The sequence below is a fragment of the Gigantopelta aegis genome, chromosome 13 (assembly GCF_016097555.1).
Source record: "Gigantopelta aegis isolate Gae_Host chromosome 13, Gae_host_genome, whole genome shotgun sequence".
NCBI classification, from domain to species: Eukaryota; Metazoa; Mollusca; class Gastropoda; order Neomphalida; family Peltospiridae; genus Gigantopelta; species Gigantopelta aegis.
Genome location: NC_054711.1, coordinates 39,109,762 through 39,129,518, shown reverse-complemented (window position 1 = coordinate 39,129,518; position 19,757 = coordinate 39,109,762). Strand labels below are relative to the sequence as shown.

Genomic DNA, 19,757 nt, shown 5'->3' with positions numbered 1-19,757 from the left:
TGTAACTAGAAGGAGACCACAAAATGACATCATGTGTAAACATTTTGGTAAGTGATTACACAGAGCTAAGACTGGGGAGGCTGCATTAAGTTATGACGTTGTTTCCCAAAATTACGTCATTCGTTGTGTACGTGAAATCATTATGACACACGTGTATCATACTGGTTATATTCCCCGTATATCTTCAACTATATGAATAATATGAATAGTAATATGCTGTATTCGACGAAAGAAGCTAAGTGTGTAAGAACAAGGGTGTAGTACACACAATAATTATTGTATTTCTTGACGACTTAGTAACAGTTATTGTATTTTTAAAATGGACTCACCTCTCTTGTACTGGTTCATTCTCTGCTGTGATAGGGCTGTGTAAAAGCTGTAAACAAACAAGTGGAAAGTAAGTCATATATATATATTATATTATATATATATATACAGTTGAATCCCGTTGGCTTGAACCCCGTACATGTTTGAAAACGTGTTCGACCCATCGGGTAGTTCGACCTAACCGTTCGGTCAATATCGTGTAAGTGTAACTCGTGACTTCGTTTTTGGTTCAAGCGTTGCGATGTATTTGACCCTTCCGAGTTCGACCCAACGAGATTCCACTGTATATTTATCATGTAACAGCTAGCGTACCTGCGATATTTTTAGATGATGTATACTTTAAAATATTTACAAATCTGCAAATTCAGAGCTCAAACTTAACGACAGCATGGCAATTGCTGTCATCGAGATATAAATTGCCATAGGTCAGTAGCATTATTTTTGTGTCGTCGGTAAAGCTCCCCAACGATTGCAAAATGTTTACACCTGATGTACATTATCTGCCAGTATATAACATTAATGCATGTAAAACATGTCTACAAACAGCAAAATAACCTTTCAGCAGCCCTCTACATTAACATTTCCATCTAGGAGCCAGATGGTGCCTACATCTATTTTTATATAGATAGCATGAAATGTTTTAATCGCAAATCAATCGCAATGCAGAGGGCTTCAAAAGTATTTTTTTTATTTTAAACTGCCATGGGCAGGCTTTAAATTGCCATCAGTGGGCCATTTCACTCATAATAATTTTGTTTTTAAGGTCCCACTACATAGATCACTTCTGGGTGAGAGTTCATTCATCACGGTCCACTGTAGTTCCTAATTGTGACACAATTTATGGTTCACATATTCACTTCTAGGAAATGGTGAAGAATTAAAACAATGTGTATGTTTAATGGTAAGCCTTCTGGCTGTATTTTGCCCATGCTATTTTGTAATTTTGTTCATTGACCTTTTGGGACATGGGTGTATAGCACAAGAGACAGCCGGAGTGAATTGGTTAATGAGCCACCTGTTCGGACTGGTATTATAGCCAGATGCGGTCATATAGCAAAAAACTGAGATGGAAATGTTCTCAAGTTTGGAGTGAAAATAAATGCTTATATAATGTATGTTCACAATGGTGTATGTTGTTAGTGCCAACAAGAACCCGTTATATTGGCAATCTTCATTGAAGTTGAGCAATTTAACATGGGTTTCAATGGCAGATGGTATCTGTGTAGTGAGGCCCGTTATATTGGCAATCTTCATTTGAAGTTGAGCAATTTAACATGGGTTTCAATGGCAGATGACATATGTGGGAGACAAATTCTTAAGTTCAAGCCCTATAAATTGTAAATTAATGAGGTCATCAGAGTAAATTCAATGACATGTAAATAAATTTACTAGTAAACAAACAAACATGGCTGCATAAGTTTCTATCGGCAACGCTCCACAACTGAAAGATGCATTCAATTCAGTCATGAAACAAAAACATTTCATTAGCAATTTTAAACAGAAAGTTGTCCTACGTTCTGAAAACAGAAAGGTTATGTGCTAGCTTATTATGTAATAGGGTCATGCACAATTTTCATTAAAAAAGACACCATATCATATATTTAGACGTCATTTCAATATCGAGAAATAGCCAACTGGAATTATAGTTACCGTAAGTATAAAGTTTACAATCTTAAGCTTGAAATATATAGATTTCGATATTGTTAAAATCATACAGTAGGAATAAAAAAAAAAATCTATTATGCTCGCTAGGGATGGTACGATTAATTGCAGTTTTAGGCCCACGGTTCGATGGACCGTTTTCCAATTTGCATACCGCGGCTTATTTCTTTCTTCTATTTTTTTTTTTTTTTTTTTTTAAATCAGTGTTTCCAAATCTTGTACTCTCATGGTAATCCCAATGACACCGTAAGATATTTCGGCCAATCACAGTGCTCGAGTCTGTTACACCGAACCCCGTTCAGATCCTGCACTGAACCTGCACCGCAAATATTTTTGCTGGGACCATAAAAACTGTAACCTCCCAAAATACGGCCTTCATGACCTGTGTGATGAATCTATCGATAAAATAAACATTTTAATATGTTGCGTTCCATTAACAAAGATTGAAACGAGTAAACACACATTAACTTTTTTAGAGAAATAAAATGGTGCTCAATTTTTGTCATATTAAAAGGATTCAGTATTGCTAATTTCCATAAGTTTTTATTGGGATGAATTCGATTGCAGTTCCAGAACATCTTATTCACTTTCAATACAAGCTAAAATAATTAAAATAATAAAATAAAAAATCAACTAATTCACTATTATATATTATGTACTTGTGTTTAATTATATTACAAAAAAATGGATACCTTTTATGTAACTTGTGGTCGGTAAAAGGAGTAGGCCTATGTATCATATAGGGGCGAGACATAGCCCATTGGTAAAGTGCTCGCTTGATGTGCAGTCGGTTTGGGGTCGATCCCTGTCTGGGCCATTGGGCTATTTCTCGTTCAAGCCAGTGCACCACGACTGGTATATCAAAGGCTGTGGTATGTGCTATCCTGTCTATCGAAGAGAGGGGGAGGGAAAGGGAGAGAGAGAAAGAAAGAGAGACAGAAAGAGAGGGAGGGAGGGAGGGAGGGAGGGGGGAGAGAGAGAGAGAGAGAGAGAGAGAGAGAGAGAGAGAGAGAGAGAGAGAGAGAGAGAGAGAGAGAGAGAGAGAGAGAGAGAGAGAGAGAGAGAGAGTAAATCTAGGCAGTGTGTTATGATCACTATCACGACTAAATCGGATTAACTGTAAATATATCTTACGAATATTCTCTTATAAGGATTCTTGGGTATTGCTTTCACTTCCTCAGGTTGTTCAGGTAATGAAGACTTAACTTCCTCCACAGACTCTGTGACCTTCACCTGAAAACACAGCAGTTGACTTACTAAAGGCAGTCATATGGATCACATGACTTGAAATACATGTAGATCACATGACTTGAAATAGATCACATGACTTGAAATACATCACATGACTTTAAACAAATATGAACATAAATTCAAGGGAACCAGATGTGTGTGAATTCAAGGGCTATAACTCTGAAAAATGAGTAAATCACCATGAATGTCAAACTTGATCTGTAACAGTACATGATAAAGCTATAAACAAAATTTGATCTTAATATCTTCAGACATAGCAAAAAACAAAAGTCTGGAAAAACCAATTTTCATATCTCCTAAGTTCAAGGGCCATAACTCTGTGAAAAATGGGTAAATTTTCTTGAACGTCAACAAAACATGATATACACAAAAGGTATTGTGAAAAAACATCATGAAAACTACATGTGGAACAGAAGGACGGACAAACAGATAGAAAGAAAGAAAGAAATGTTTTATTTAACAATGCACTCAACACATTTTATTTACGGTTATATGACGTCAGACATATGGTTACGGACCACACAGATTTTGAGAGGAAACCCGCTGTCGCCACTACATGGGCTACTCTTTCCAATTAGCAGCAAGGGATCTTTTATTTGCGCTTCCCACATGCAGGATAGCACAAACCATGGCTTTTGTTGAAGCAGTTATGGATCACTGGTCGGTGCAAGTGGTTTACACCTACCCACTGAGCCTTGCGGAGCACTCACTCAGGGTTTGGAGTCTGTATCTGGATTAAAAATCCCATGACTCGACTGGGATCTGAACCCAGTACCTACCAACCTGTAGACCGATGGTCTAACCACTACGCCACCGAGGCCAGTAAATAAACAGATAGATGGATGGACATAAAACCTAGCTAGAGTTCCCTATTGCAGTTCCCTTCTATTGCACTGGTATACTGGGTCTAATTTAACCTAAAGGGGGTGCCAGTGCTGTTTCACTTGGGTGGAACTCATTCCATATTGTCTGTGAAAAACACATTATTATACTGATTTTGATCGTTGAACTGGTAGGAGACTGTGGAGAATTTAGGAACTACACATGCTCAGTTGGTGCCAGTGCTGTTTCACTTGGATGTAGAATTTTGCATATAGTCTCAGAGATGAAACCCGAGTTAGTTGTTTCCTGTCTGTGAGGCAACAGAGTTGGACCACGTGTATGTCGGCCTTTATCGAAAAATAGCGAATGATGACACATCTCCATCGATTGAACTGGTAGCGAGACTAATAAAAGATTGGAGACAACCCCACATTACAAGAAAAGTGAATACCAAACTTCTCAACGGTTTAGCTAGGAACACCTCAACACATTGCAAGAAAAAGTTAAAAGTTTGTTTTGTTTTTTGATACCACTAGAGCACACTGATTTCAGTCCTCCAATCATCGGCCTATCCCTCCCCATGCAAGCACTCCCATCCCACAGTCCTCCAGCAAGCACTAACTGACCTACATCCCTCCCTTATCAGTCCTCCAGCAAGCACTCCCCCACTGACCTACATCCCTCCCCACATCCTCCAGCAAGCACTCCCCATCCTACAGACCTCCAGCAGCAGCACTCCACCACTGACCTTATATCCCTCCCCATCAGACCTCCAGGAAGCACTCCCCCACTGACCTACATCCCTCCCTTATCAGACCTCCAGCAAGCACTCCCCCACTGACATACATCCTTCCCTCCCTCCCATCAGATGGAAAGCATTGGCTTAGAATATCACAATTTAACGAGGTAACACTTTTTTTTCTACCTTTGGCCTGATGGAAACCAGCAAGTCTCCTAGATTGCTTGTATCCGATCTGAAGTTATCATTGGAATCACCAATGTTCGTGCTCACTTCATCTTTGCCTTTACCGTGCACACTTTTTATGCACTCTCTGTAAAGATTCTTTTTTGGCTGAAATGTAGATTCAGAAAATGTCATGAAAAGACGCACTTCCGTAAATTCATTCAATAATATTTTCATATACTTAATTTTTGTGACACCCAATAGCCAATGTGTATATTTGTACTGGGGTGTCGTTAAACATTCATTATTCAATTATTCTGTAAATTCAAGAATCAAAGAATTCAAATAGATGCATATGTATACACATATTGTTTAATAAGTGCTTTATATACGAGTGTATAGCTTTAATTATGTATCGTTTATGTATATACAATAATACCATGTACAGCAATGATTCAAGGCCCCAACCTTGACCTTGCTTATGTTTCTGGGGACAATAAAAAAAAGAAAAAAAGAAAAAAAAGAATTCAAAGAGGATGAAAATATAGTAGACCTACAAGGCCTAATGATAATTACAGTGCCACCCCTGCCACCCACCACCATATACCCACCAGGTTGGGCCCTGATATCTCAAATAACCACAGCCTCTTACATTGCGACCAATTTGGAGAATTTTTGTCATTTGGTGATTAAAATATTTCATACTATCTGTATAAAAAATAGAAGTAGGTGCCATCTGGCTCCTAGATAGAAAAATAAAGCCTGGTTTAGAATTTAGTATTACCATCTTAAAGATTTAAAGTATAAAAACAATGTTGCCTTGTGTGAATTAGACCGGCCTCGGTGGCGTCGTGGTTAGGCCATCGGTCTACAGGCTGGTAGGTACTGGATTCGGATCCCAGTCGAGGCATGGGATTTTTAATCCAGATACCGACTCCAAACCCTGAGTGAGTGCTCCGCAAGGCTCAGTGGGTAGGTGTAAACCACTTGCACTGACCAGTGATCCATAACTGGTTCAACAAAGGCCATGGTTTGTGCTATCCTGCCTGTGGGAAGCGCAAATAAAAGATCCCTTGCTGCTAATCGGAAGAGTAGCCCATGTAGTGGCGACAGCGGGTTTCCTCTCAAAATCTGTGTGGTCCTTAACCATATGTCTGACGCAATATAACCGTAAATAAAATGTGTTGAGTGCGTCGTTAAATAAAACACTTCTTTCTTTCTTTGTGTGAATTACCTCCCATTCCAATGTGTTATTTATTGCACAATTTTCTCCCGTTTCCCCCTAACAAATGTTTATAAAAGATATTTTATGTTATGAATATTAGGCTTGTTAGAGTTAGGGCTAGGACTAATTTTCATTAAAATCAAGAATATCAACATATTGATAATGATCATAATCACATAATCTACTCAAATTCAAAAACATATGGGGGGGGGGGGGGGGGGGGGTGGAACTCTTTCCATATTAAAAACACATTATTATACTGATTTTGATCATGTGTGAATTTAACTACCTGCTCAGTTGGTGCCACGTTTTCATTTGGGGTAGAATGCAGTTCATCATCTGAGTTAGTTGTTTCCTGTCTGTGAGGCAACAGAGTTGAACTGTGTATGTCAGGCTTTATCTCGAACGATGACACATCTCCATCAATGGTCTGCATAACATGAGAAAAAGAAAAGACAAAATGGTGAGTTAAAGAGGATAAAATAGTTTTTCAATAGGAAATTGTGCCTGGGATTCAGCTGCAGTATACAGGAATCAGAGAACAATAATTACAGAGGATCTTTTCAAGTTATAGAAGAAAATATTATTAACTAATTTTCTTAATTTTGTCTCAGTATAGCTTAATTGTTGGTATCTGATACAAATAAAACTGACAATTGATAAAACACTTTAAAAAATTGCAGGGTCTTGAACATGATGACTAAATACTCAGAAGAATGCAGTACAACTCATTATCGGACAGAAAGGAAAATGATAATTAAATACTCAGAAGAATGCAGTACAACTCATTATCGGACAGAAAGGAAATGATGACTAAATAATCAGAAGAATGCAGTACAACTCATTATCGGACAGAAAGAAAATGATGACTAAATATTCAGAAGAATGCAGTACAACTCATTATCGGACAGAAAGGAAATGATGACTAAATATTCAGAAGAATGCAGTACAACTCATACCGGACAGAAAGGAAATGATGACTAAATATTCAGAAGAATGCAGTACAACTCATTATCAGACAGAAAGGAAATGATGACTAAATATTCAGAAGAATGCAGTACATCTTATCGGTTACCTCATAGACAAAAAGGGGATGGGACGTAGCCCAGTGGTAAAGTGCGCAGTCAGTCTGGGATTGATACCCGTCGGTGGGCTAATTGGGCTATTTCTCGTTCCAGCCAGTGCACCATGACTGGTATATTGAAGGCCGTGGTATGTACTACCCTGTCTGTGGGATGGTGCATATAAAAAATCCCTTGCTGCTAATCGAAAAGAGTAGCCCATGAAGTTGCGACAGTGGGTTTCCTCTCTCAATATCTGTGTGGTTCTTAACCATATGTCTGACACCATATAACTGTAAATAAAATATGTTGAGTGCGTCGTTAAATAAAAAATTTTGGTCTTTCATAGACAAAATGAAATAGTTCCCTGTAAATGTTTTGTATAACCCCTGTGTGTAACCCATAAATGGGTTATGCATGTTTCCAGAACTCGGGTTTCTGCCATGATTTCAAAGGTATGAGATTTAAGACGTACCTGGTAACGATCTGTTTCGTGGAAAATGTGTCCTTGACATTCACACGCTGCTGGTGCAGGCTCTTCATCATCGTCTGTGTTTGGCAAGTTTGGAATAGATCTTGAAATAAAGGAAATACATGAGGTTGCAGTGACAGATCCAGAAAATCCATTGGGGGTGGGGGGGGGGGGGCATTGACATGAGCCGGAATGCAATGGAACTTTGGGGGAGGTTTGGAGGGGATTGTAAAAAAAAAGAAAATTAATACCTTTGGGTTGGGTAATATTTTCTGTCACTAAACAGGGAACATTTTGTTCAGTATCACAATGAAATTTGTTATACAAGTTTCAGAGATCTTTAAAGACACTAAGTTTTAAATGGTTAAAGAGTATAGTTGCTGGTCAGTTTCAAATGATTAAAGCAATGATTGATAATAAAAATTTACAAACAAAAATGTTCCATGCTAAATACATATTTTATAAACATTGTTAGAAGGGAGAAGACGATTTCAACTGATTTATGTCGGCCCTGGCTTCAAGGAACACTTACAGTTGAGTTTTATCAAATGCCAACTGATTGGGGGTTTTCTTGTTCCAACCTGTGCACCACAACTAGTCAATGAATGAATGAATGTTTAACGACACCCCAGTACGAAAAATACATCAGCCACCGAGTGTCAAACTATAGCAATGCAAACAAATAAAGTGATGATCGACATCAACACAAAAATTCAAGATTTAAACAAAAACACAGTGTAAAGAACTGTGCAAAAATACAAACATCACAGATAGATACTGACTTTTACTCAAAATTTCAATTTGTGCTGTATTGGCCATTCTCAAAGAGAAGGTTACACCCCTGCACCACAGTGAGGTTACAGCATGCGCAGGGGCACAACTGGTCAAAGGCTGTGGTACGTGCTTTCCTGCTAATGGAAATATGTAGCAGGTTTCCTCAATGAAGAGTCAGAATTACCAATGTTTGACATACAACAGCCGTTGATTCATTAATCAATGTGCTCTAGTGGTGTAATTAAACAAAATAAAGTTTATTTATTTATTAAATGGTACTACAATGATCCAAGATGAACGTTTCAACCGATTCGCAACACGATTTAGATGTGACAACACTATTTAGATGTGACAACACTATTTACATGTGACAACACTATTTAGATGTGACAACACTATTTAGATGTGACAACACTATTTCAGTGCTTGAACTTTAGAATTTGTCACCCACAGCATTTTTTTCTTAAATTGCTGTGGGTGAAATGGCCGACCGACGGCAATTTTGAGCCTGCCCATGGCAATTTTTTAAAAGGTGACTTTTGCAGCAAATAAATATGGCTGAAAGGTTATTTTGTTGCATGTAGACATATTTCAAATGTACAAATGTTAAATACTGGCAGATAATGTACACCAGATATATTCATTTTGCTGTTGTTGAGGAGTTTTACTGACGGGAGTGTCATCGGTGATGCTCCCAACACACTGCCATTTATATCTCAATGACGGCAGTTGCTGTTGTTAAGTTCGAGCCCTGCTATTTAGATGTGACAAAACCATTTGGACACTTATGGCACTGTCCAAATGTCTTTCTTGCTCTCTTACGGTCAGAGTACTGGGCTAATTCAAGTTACTCATACTGCATCAAAAAGGTTAGAATATTACAGTATACACAAGTAAACTAAAACAAAAAATCGAAATATAAATTGAATCTGATGTTTTTGGGGGCGAGGCGTACCCCAGTGGTAAAGCGCTCGCTTGATGCGCGGTCGGTTTGGGATCGATCCTCGTCAGTGGGACCATTGCGCTATTTCGCTCCAGCCAGTGCACCACGACTATTTTTTTATATATATATATATAAATTATTATAAGTACATGTTTTGTTGAACAACATACATGTTTTTATAAAACACTTAAAGTTTGTGTTGGAAAGTTTTGGCTGTAAGCTATACCACTAATAAATGTTTCATTCATTCTACTTCATTTTTTTAACACACGTGCGGTGATCTTTGCTACATAGCGGCCAGTTTAGTGCTCATTTGAAGCATAGATATACTAATAAAAAGGTAGGTATTTGGATAACTGTCTGTTTAGAAATATGCATATGCTTTAGAACCGAATGCTTATGTTCACTAAAACTAGTTCACGGTAACCCACGATACGGCGAGGATATAAATGCGTATAATTAGTGTCGTTAAACATAACAAACTTTAATTTATTTTTATTTTTATTATGATTTTTTTTGTTGTTACGTAAAATCGAATTTCCGTTACATTCATCCCATTGGTTCAGACGTAGCAACGGGAGTTAATTTGTTCATTTCTCCATGAACGTAAAAAATGCGTCGTCAGGGAATGTCATGTCTGATGACTTCATTTCATATCGGCAAGTTGTCTTATTGAGCGTTATTGTTTATGAACAAATATAATTCAAAATAAAGTATGAACTGTTAGTGTTGTTATTGTTAGCAAGTATGATTGAAATTTAATTATACGTATTGTCTGTTATTTATATTACGTTCATGTGGGTATAAACCAAAAAATTAACATCATCCGCAAACTTATGTGAGAACGGCTTCGCCGATTCACACAGTTTACGGATGATTTTTATTTTGTTCATACCCCGATGAATGTAAAAAAATAATAATAACAGCCAACCTTAAATGGTCTTTGTATAAAACTTTTTTCTTTTTCTTTCCTGGCAACACACTACATTAATTGTTACCTGTAGTTTTTCCCATTTCGTTTCTTTTTCTTTTCCCAACAAACTTTTAAAAAATGTGTCATGATGAATTTAATCCATAACTTGTACGATATAAAGCGTTGTTAAAACAATATACGGTAACGTAGCGTGACGTAAGAAACAATAGCCAATCTACGTCAGTGACACGTGCTTTTTAAAATTACCACTGGTACACAAACAATTTAGGCCCTATTTATTATCTAATATAACCAATAAAAAGATAGATCGAAAAAACCCCAACAAAAACAACAACAAAAACAATATTTTTTACTGTATATTTGTTTAGAATACGATTTTTATGTCATCGCGTGATGTGTGAAAACAACATTTCACGAAGCAATGACTGAATGAGTGAAAATATGTGTTTCACACATCACGATTTGACATAAAAATTGTATTAAGAAAACAAAACAAAAATCCCCCAAAACATCAACCATGAAATGGTCTATCTGTTATATATATACATCTTCCTTAATTTTTAGTAGACTTGTAGAGCTGATTTCAATCGGATTGAAATATTAGGCTAGCCTACTTGACCTAAGGACTTTTAAAAATAAATTTGAATAAAAATTGCCTTTATTTAATTATTAAATTATTTATTTATAATACAGAGCAGTGAAAACATACCTGACAATTAAGCGATTGTAAAAAAAAAAACCCAACAAAACAAACAAACTCCCCCCCCAAAAAAAAAACCCCACCCCAAAACAAACCCAACCCCACCCACCCAAAAACCCAACAAAATCCCCCCCCCCCAACAACACCAACAAAAGCAAAAACATAAATCGAACTTTAATTTAAACTGTATCTTATGCTAGGCTCAGACTGCCAACTGCCAGCAGGAAGTTGGGACTCCCGTGATGGGCACAAGATATTGATTGCATACCGCTATGACCTTGAACTTTTTTAAATGTCACGTCATCGACAGCTGTCAGCTGCGAATATGTGTATTGTGTATAACTAAAAAAGTAAAGTTTGTTTTATTTAACGACGCCGCTAGAGCACATTGATTTTTTATCTTATCATCGGCTATTGGACGTCAAACATATGGTCATTCTGACACTGTTTTTAGAGGAAACCCGCTGTCGCCACATAGGCTACTCTTTTTACGACAGGCAGCAAGGGATCTTTTATTTGCGCTTCCCACAGGCAGGATAGCACAAACCATGGCCTTTGTTGAACCAGTTATGGATCACTGGTCGGTGCAAGTGGTTTACACCTACCCATTGAGCCTTGCGAAGCACTCACTCAGGGTTTGGAGTCGGTATCTGGATTAAAAATCCCATGCCTCAACTGGGATCCGAACCCAGTACCTACCAGCCTCTAGACCTATGGCCTGCCACGACGCCACCGAGGCCGGTTTGTGTATAACTTTCTGCTGTTTCCGTTCATCCATTAAATACACATTTCTAGTGTAAACAAAATCTACTTTTTCGTTTCCTTTTTGGGAGAGTATATTTATAAACCCCAAAAGTTACTTGCATTGAACAGCTGTATGCTTTAATTTTCTTTTTGTTAGATATACACACCTTTTTTCCCGTTCAGACTTCTGCACTGCGACCCAGGGCAGCGTGCTTGAACCACCAATGGCTATAAGCACGTCAATTATATCTCCTATAACCATTTTCTTATAATTAATTTCGATCGGCCTTAAATCCAATAAGGCACCAGTGACGTCGTTAATGGGTATTCTCATACCACAGTTCAGTGAACAAACATCAATACAAGATATCTAGTATATATCTACTTTCATCAACTTTTAATTAGTGTGTATACTGTCCGTAACTGATGTGTATTTCTATATCAGATAATCTATCGCAGCAGCTGTTAATTAGTTTTGTATAACAATATGCATGTATTGACCGTTTCAATTGATTTGATTCTCCCCAGTAAAGATAATATATATATATATATATATATATATATATATATATATACTAAATTTTTAGTATTCACTAATAACTCATTACTCGGAGTTTCAGGCTCCTCGCCTTCATCAGATGAGTGTTTATAATTGTGACAGTTAAGGTGACGTCACGCTGTGTGTACGCGGCGGTGCGCTCCTGACGTCATGGCACGTCAGTCGTGAGACTCTCGGCTTGTTGCTGTGGCGGCATTTTGATATGAGTTCTGTCCTTTTGTTGAGTAGCTTGTCTCCTTTTTCAAATAGTATTGAGAGCTTCTCCTCGATGCACAGGTTGCATTGTCCCGAGCTGCGTTTCCGTGTGTCCGATTTCCTGACGATTTCCCAATTGATGTGATAGGCGGGTTTTTTTCGTTTGAGTTCCCAGATGTATTTTGACAGTTCTGTCTCTTTTTCATAGCGTTCATATTTGAAAGATTTAGTGTGGTTGTTAAACCTCTCCTTGAATGTACCTCCAGCAAGACCTATGTATGATCTGACAGTCTTACCAGATGCCACGTTTGCCCGGTATACGAGGGAGCTAGTTTGGCAGTTGCCGTTCAGGGGGCATTCGTTCTTCTGTCTGCAGTTACAAGACTTTTTTTGTGCGGGATCGGTTGAGCTCTGGGTGATTTTCGTGTTGTGGCTTTTGATTATTGCTCCGAAGTTTTTCATGCAGCTGTAGCTGATTTTCAGGTTGTTTCTGTTGATATCCAAGCATTTCCCAAGTAATCACAAGTACCACACATTGTTCAACAGAAACCCGCCTATCACATCAATTGGGAAATCGTCAGGAAATCGGACACACGGAAACGCAGCTCGGGACAATGCAACCTGTGCATCGAGGAGAAGCTCTCAATACTATTTGAAAAAGGAGACAAGCTACTCAACAAAAGGACAGAACTCATATCAAAATGCCGCCACAGCAACAAGCCGAGAGTCTCACGACTGACGTGCCATGACGTCAGGAGCGCACCGCCGCGTACACACAGCGTGACGTCACCTTAACTGTCACAATTATAAACACTCATCTGATGAAGGCGAGGAGCCTGAAACTCCGAGTAATGAGTTATTAGTGAATACTAAAAATTTAGTGTACCTGCTCCACTAACATTGTGTTGAGCACTTTATGTCCAATAGTGATAACAAATATATTACTATATATATATATATATATATATATATATATATATTGCAATATTCCCACGTATATATTCAACTGTTTATTGCAAAGCTACGCTTTACAAACCATAGTCGACATATTTTCATTAAATGATACACATGACAAATAATGTATTTTAATGAATGCACCGTGCCATATGGAGTCAAAATAGATCACCTATTCATCCTAACTTTAAATAACAGCATATTTGGTAAAAATGCTTATACTTTGTTATATTTAACTACAAAGCACTTATATAGATTTGCTTTTAAACGACAAACACAGACGGGGATAACGTTGATCGATCGATGCTAGGGCACCTTGCACTAAAACGAAAAACTGCGTGTCGTTTTACTAACGTGGCTATTTGTTTTGCCTCTGGCGACAGGTGAACAAACACGTGGTGTGTTACTAAAAATAACCAAGCAATTAACCAATGAAAATCGTGAACGTTTCACACATCGACTTCCGCTGGTAGACAAATAGCCACGTTGAGGAAGTCTTGAATATTGTCGCTCATCTTCTTTCATTTCTTATCTTGTCTCAAACATTGTGAACCGCTTTCACGTGCAGTCATGGCGTGCGTAGCTTTAACTTCTCTAGCCTTGCTTCTGTTTCTGCAGTTAGGTTCACTGCAGGCAGGTGAGGTTAAAATAGAACACTTAAAAAAAGTTGATAATTGCGACCGACAGGTGAAAAAATTGGACAAGTTGAAGATGCACTATACGGGAACTTTGGAGAAAGATGGAAGCAAATTCGACTCCAGGTGAGAAAGATATGGGGTGCCATATGGAACGGTGCAAACTATGATACTCACGCACGTACCTTTACAGAGTGTAAATCAAATTGCAGATCAGTTGCCAGCCTTAGAGGGCAACGAGAACTAACCGTCCCCATTATTTTTCTTCCCTGCAAGTTGTTAAATATAATCGATCATTACAAAAAGAAACCACATAAAAAATCAGGTGTGCTCATGCTAGCCACAGAATTTCAATATTAATAATTTGGCAAATTTGGTGTGAAAATATGTGGTCGGCTTTTAAATTATAATTAACAGTGACATTTGAAACACTAACATTAATTTATGAAAAAAGAATTTAAAATAATACTAATTTTTTCTCATTAAAATTTAAGCATACAACTTTTCTGATTAACTTTTTGCTGAGATTTTATTATTAAACACAATCATCTAAATGTATATACATTTACATGTGGCATGTTGAACGTTCTCATTATCTTAAAACTTTCCATAACCTGTAATTTTCTTTCTGAATATTTAATCGATCTGGGATTTAAAAAAATAAAATAATTAAAGGTCAAACGTGTTGGCTAAATATTTTTAATTGAAAATGTATAAGAATGTTTAGACAGTGACTGCTTCATTATTTATAGTTCTAAGTTTTATTTGGCACCATATGGCATACACGTAGATGGCAGAACATTTTGAACATTTGATGAGGAGGGCAACTTGCAGCGCATGAAGTGTGTTGCCTGAATGAGCGAACCACACAAGCAATTGAGGAGGTTGTTGTCCAGGGTCATAATCCCACCGTCCCATCCCAATATAATTGGGATGTGTGTGTGTCTGTACCCCGTCAGGCCCCTCTGGTTTCGCTGCATATGTATGGATACTAAAGTTAAACATTAATTATTTTATAAGTTTACAAAAATGTATGGCTATCTACAATTACATGTATTGCATTTTTACAAGCAGACAGAATTAATTCTACTCTACTCTTCTTTTTTATGCTACCTGACCACCAACCCTAAAATACAAGCCCTAATCTATAATTGAAAAAGTGAAAAAAGTGACTTCTCTCTTCCTATTTTAAAATTATATGAAATAGAAATTTGTGTATCCCACTCCAGGCCCTATCTAGTCACCGAATTGGAGGTTATTTTTTTGCTGAAAGTCATAGTGATTTCCCTAGAAAGGCATGGTAGACCAAACACTTTTGGGGCATTCTCACCATTTTCGGGGTACTTGGTTTTCATTAAAAATACACAAAGATTAATTGAAATAAACATTAATGTAATTTATGTGCTTGCTTTAATAAATGAATGGCAAAAGATATAAAAGGCATATTTTATTAATTAATAATACCTTTTTTTGGTGTTTTATAAAGGCAGTTTTAGAATTAATTGCTGAAAAAGGCTTGTTTAATCTCAGGGCAGCATGGTGCTGATTAAGGCAAGATGGTGTTAGACTATTGAGGCATGGTGCTGCACCATGCTAAAACAAGCTAGGGAAAACACTAGTTAACTATTAGCAGTAGTGAAAAGTTGGAAGTTGCTGTAATATCCAGGACCTTATCCAATTAAAAAAAAATAAAAAAATCACACAACAGCTGTCAAGACACCCGACTTGTGTAGTGTCACAGCTCATGTAACACCTTGTCAGTCCTTGGTTTTACTTCAGTGCTAGACAGAACATCAACACATGTCGCACCGTTTGTAGTTCTCAGCCAAATTAATTTCAGAATTGCATGGAAAAAAATTTACATTAACTTTTCCTTCTAGGAACCAGATTTTGCCTACTCCTATTTTTATAATATGTTTCATTCTACAAATGAACAAAATGATCGCATATGCGACCAAATCGTTCACAACATAGATGGCTGTTATTTTCATAGCAATGTCATATTTAAAAAAAATAAATAAATTAGTTTGTATCATTTATTTAATTCTGTCGCATTTTAATAAAAATATTTGTTTTGCTTAAATTTTATTACTGGAAGTAGTAATACTAGTTAGTAGTATTTGATTCAAGCTGAGCCTTTCCAAATGAATGCGGAACATTACGAAATGTACTGATAAATGTTCACTTTGTCTATTTTTATCATATCTAAATACCTGTACATAATGTATATGTTCTTGTATATTTATTTTTATTTTTCAGTTTGGACCGAAACGAGGCGTTTGAGTTTCAGATTGGTGTGGGTCACGTGATCAAAGGCTGGGACGAGGGTTTGATTGGAATGTGTATCGGCGAGAAGAGAAAACTGACCATTCCACCCGATATGGGATACGGAGACCAGGGTGCAGGTATTTACCTTTAGACTACTGCGTTAATTTTTAACAAATACCACGTTGAGTGGGTACAATTTTATAATTTTTACTCACATATATTCACTTAAATGTTTTATAAATACATAAAATAAAGTGCATATAATTATTTGAATCAGTAAGTAATATTTTCATGAGTTGTTATAAAAAAACAATTATGATATTTTAGATCAGCTAATGTTGATTAAAATGGCAAAAAATCTAAAAAGTTGCGTTTACTTACAGGCATTTGTGTCCAACTGTCCATTATTTATGTCTGTTATTCCCAATAACAGTGGTTTTCTGACCAAATTTAAAAAAACAAAAAACAAACTAACTGATTCATATCCCAATATTTTGTGATTTTCGTTGTTGCTAATACGATCAAATATATTATCACATTAGCTGTCACAATTAACTATCAATCCCTGAAAATGACCGCGACATGCCGCCATTGTTGTCAAGCGAAAATGCTTACCGAGTTGTTATCCATTGAAAAACAAGAAACAAAAGCTAGCATACTGTCAAGTAAACTGTTTCCTGTTAAAAAACCCAATTCCGGTGAGTGCCGTGTGCAAAACTGCGGGAAATATGAATTGGGAAATACATTGTATACAGTGTACAGTATGTTGGGTGAGATATCTTGCCTGCAGTAGTCAGAAGGTTAATCAGTATAGTTGGCTTAGTTTGTAACATACTACACAGGCCCAAATCTAGAATTGCAAAAGTGGGAGAAGTGACTTCTCTCTTCCCAGAAGAAAGCGAGAAGTTTGATAAAAATAGGCAATTTTAGATTAGGGCCTTTGTCACATATTACATTTACCTGTGTTTATAGAATATGGCCCAAAACCGACCAAGTCTGGGTCTGATGAGTGTATCAAAGGCAACATACTTGGTGTAATTTGACGTCTTGTGTATGTAACTGTAAATGTAACTAAACTGAACATTACATGTTATTGATATATATTAATTGTTTTCATATATTATATCCATAGAAATATATATTTTCTTCTATAAACACCAACAGTAATTAAGAGAATATATATAATGTCTTTCCTGTTGTTTACTAAGGGAAACTAATTAAATACAGTTTGCACTGGCAGTGTAAAAAAAAAAGAAGTGCATTTTCCATGCCATCTGTTGCCAGCACAGACATGGTTTGTTTTGTCACATTTGATACAGTGGGTTTCATTTGTGACTGATACCATACTCGCCAGACCCAGTTTCGGTGTGTTTTGGGCCTAAACAATTGATGTGATCGCAGGGCCGGATGCAGGAAATATTGGGGTGAGTGAGTGTGTGGGGAGGGGAACTAAATGACAAAGGGCACATGGACCAACTTGTGATAGTCAACCAAATTAAAATTACCCCCCCCCCCCCCCCCCAAAAAAAAAAACCCACCCAAACCCACGCCAACAAAACAACCATCAATAAAAGGCACTTGAACATATTTATTGTGGGGTGTGTATACTGAACAAAATGTTCCCTGATAGCCATCATTTAAAATGTTAAAACCGACATTCCTTTTCTTTCTTTTCTCCACAGGTGAGAAAATCCCACCTGGGGCGACTCTCGTGTTCGAGGTAGAACTGTTGAGCATTGAGGATGGCGATCCCCCGAAGAATATCTTCAAGGAGATTGACGTGGACGGCGACAACCGCTTATCGAAGGATGAGGTGAGTGTCGGCAGTGTTCAGAAACCAGCAATAGTCGCATCCTAGGGGTGGGACGTAGTAACAGGGTTAGGTGAGTGTCGGCAGTGTTCACGAACCAGCAATAGTCACATCCTAGGGGTGGGACGTAGTAACAGGGTTAGGCGAGTGTCGGCAGTGTTCACGAACCAGCAATAGTCACATCCTAGGGGTGGGATGTAGTAACAGGGTTAGGTGAGTGTCGGCAGTGTTCACGAATCAGCAATAGTCACATCCTAGGGGTGGGACGTAGTAACAGGGTTAGGTGAGTGTCGGCAGTGTTCACGAACCAGCAATAGTCACATCCTAGGGGTGGGACGTAGTAACAGGGTTAGGTGAGTGTCGGCAGTGTTCACGAACCAGCAATAGTCGCATCCTAGGGGCAGGATGTAGTAACAGGGTTAGGTGAGTGTCAGCAGTGTTCACGAACCAGCAATAGTCACATCCTAGGGGTGGGACGTAGTATCAGGGTTAGGTGAGTGTCGGCAGTGTTCACGAATCAGTAATAGTCACATCCTAGGGGTGGGACGTAGCTCAGTAGTAACAGGGTTAGGTGAGTGTCGGCAGTGTTCACGAACCAGCAATAGTCACATCTAGGGGTGGGGACGTAGCTCAGTAGTAACAGGGTTAGGTGAGTGTCGGCAGTGTTCACGAACCAGCAATAGTTGCATCCTAGGGGTGGGACGTAGTAACAGGGTTAGGTGAGTGTCGGCAGTGTTCACGAACCAGCAAGTCGCATCCTAGGGGTGGGACGTAGTAACAGGGTTAGGTGAGTGTCGGCAGTGTTCACGAACCAGCAATAGTCGCATCCTAGGGGCGGGACGTAGTAACAGGGTTAGGTGAGTGTCGGCAGTGTTCACGAACCAGCAATAGTCGCATCCTAGGGGCAGGATGTAGTAACAGGGTTAGGTGAGTGTCGGCAGTGTTCACGAACCAGCAATAGTCGCATCCTAGGGGCAGGATGTAGTAACAGGGTTAGGTGAGTGTCGGCAGTGTTCACGAACCAGCAATAGTCGCATCCTAGGGGCAGGACGTAGTAACAGGGTTAGCTGAGTGTCGGCAGTGTTCAGGTGAGTGTCGGCAGTGTTCACGAACCAGCAATAGTCACATCCTAGGGGCAGGACGTAGTAACAGGGTTAGCTGAGTGTCGGCAGTGTTCACGAACCAGCAATAGTCACATCCTAGGGGCAGGATGTAGTAACAGGGTTAGCTGAGTGTCGGCAGTGTTCACAAACCAGCAATAGTCACATGCTACATCATAATTATTTTTCAAAATAGCTATACACTTACAAATGACACACATTTTTAGTACTGACATTAAGAGTAGCCCACTGAGTGGCAGCAGCAGGTTTCCTCTCTAATGATATCTGTAGTCCTTAACCATATGTACGATTCCATAGCTATATATAATCATGATTAAAATGTGTCGAGTGCGTTGTTAAAAAGAGTTACATTCTTATAACCAATGACCACTGGATTGACCAGGTTGGCGGGGGGGG

General features: G+C 38.2%; 2 protein-coding genes across 7 annotated transcripts in view; one reads left to right on the top strand and one right to left on the bottom strand.

Annotated features, from left to right (window-relative positions):
• The window catches only part of LOC121387770 (probable serine/threonine-protein kinase kinX), a 33,586-nt gene extending 23,011 nt beyond the window's left edge, over positions 1-10,575 (bottom strand). For all 4 annotated transcript variants that reach the window (XR_005959876.1, XM_041518973.1, XM_041518975.1 and 1 more), the window contains exons 1-5: positions 10,440-10,575; positions 7,728-7,827; positions 6,481-6,621; positions 3,124-3,222; positions 330-376 (exon numbers count right to left, since the gene is read on the bottom strand). Coding sequence is in view for 3 of the 4 variants with exons in the window: in XM_041518973.1 (XP_041374907.1) it covers positions 330-376; positions 3,124-3,222; positions 6,481-6,621; positions 7,728-7,827; positions 10,440-10,501 (449 nt within the window). In the remaining variant the exon portion in view is untranslated. The remainder of the gene's footprint in view (positions 1-329; positions 377-3,123; positions 3,223-6,480; positions 6,622-7,727; positions 7,828-10,439) is intronic.
• A 3,429-nt stretch (positions 10,576-14,004) lies between these two features.
• LOC121387426 (FK506-binding protein 2-like) overlaps positions 14,005-19,757 on the top strand; it is a 36,863-nt gene continuing 31,110 nt past the window's right edge. For all 3 annotated transcript variants that reach the window (XM_041518536.1, XM_041518537.1, XM_041518535.1), the window contains exons 1-3: positions 14,005-14,288; positions 16,422-16,567; positions 18,113-18,243. In XM_041518536.1, coding sequence (XP_041374470.1) covers positions 14,098-14,288; positions 16,422-16,567; positions 18,113-18,243 — 468 coding nt within the window. In that variant the 5' untranslated portion in view covers positions 14,005-14,097. The remainder of the gene's footprint in view (positions 14,289-16,421; positions 16,568-18,112; positions 18,244-19,757) is intronic.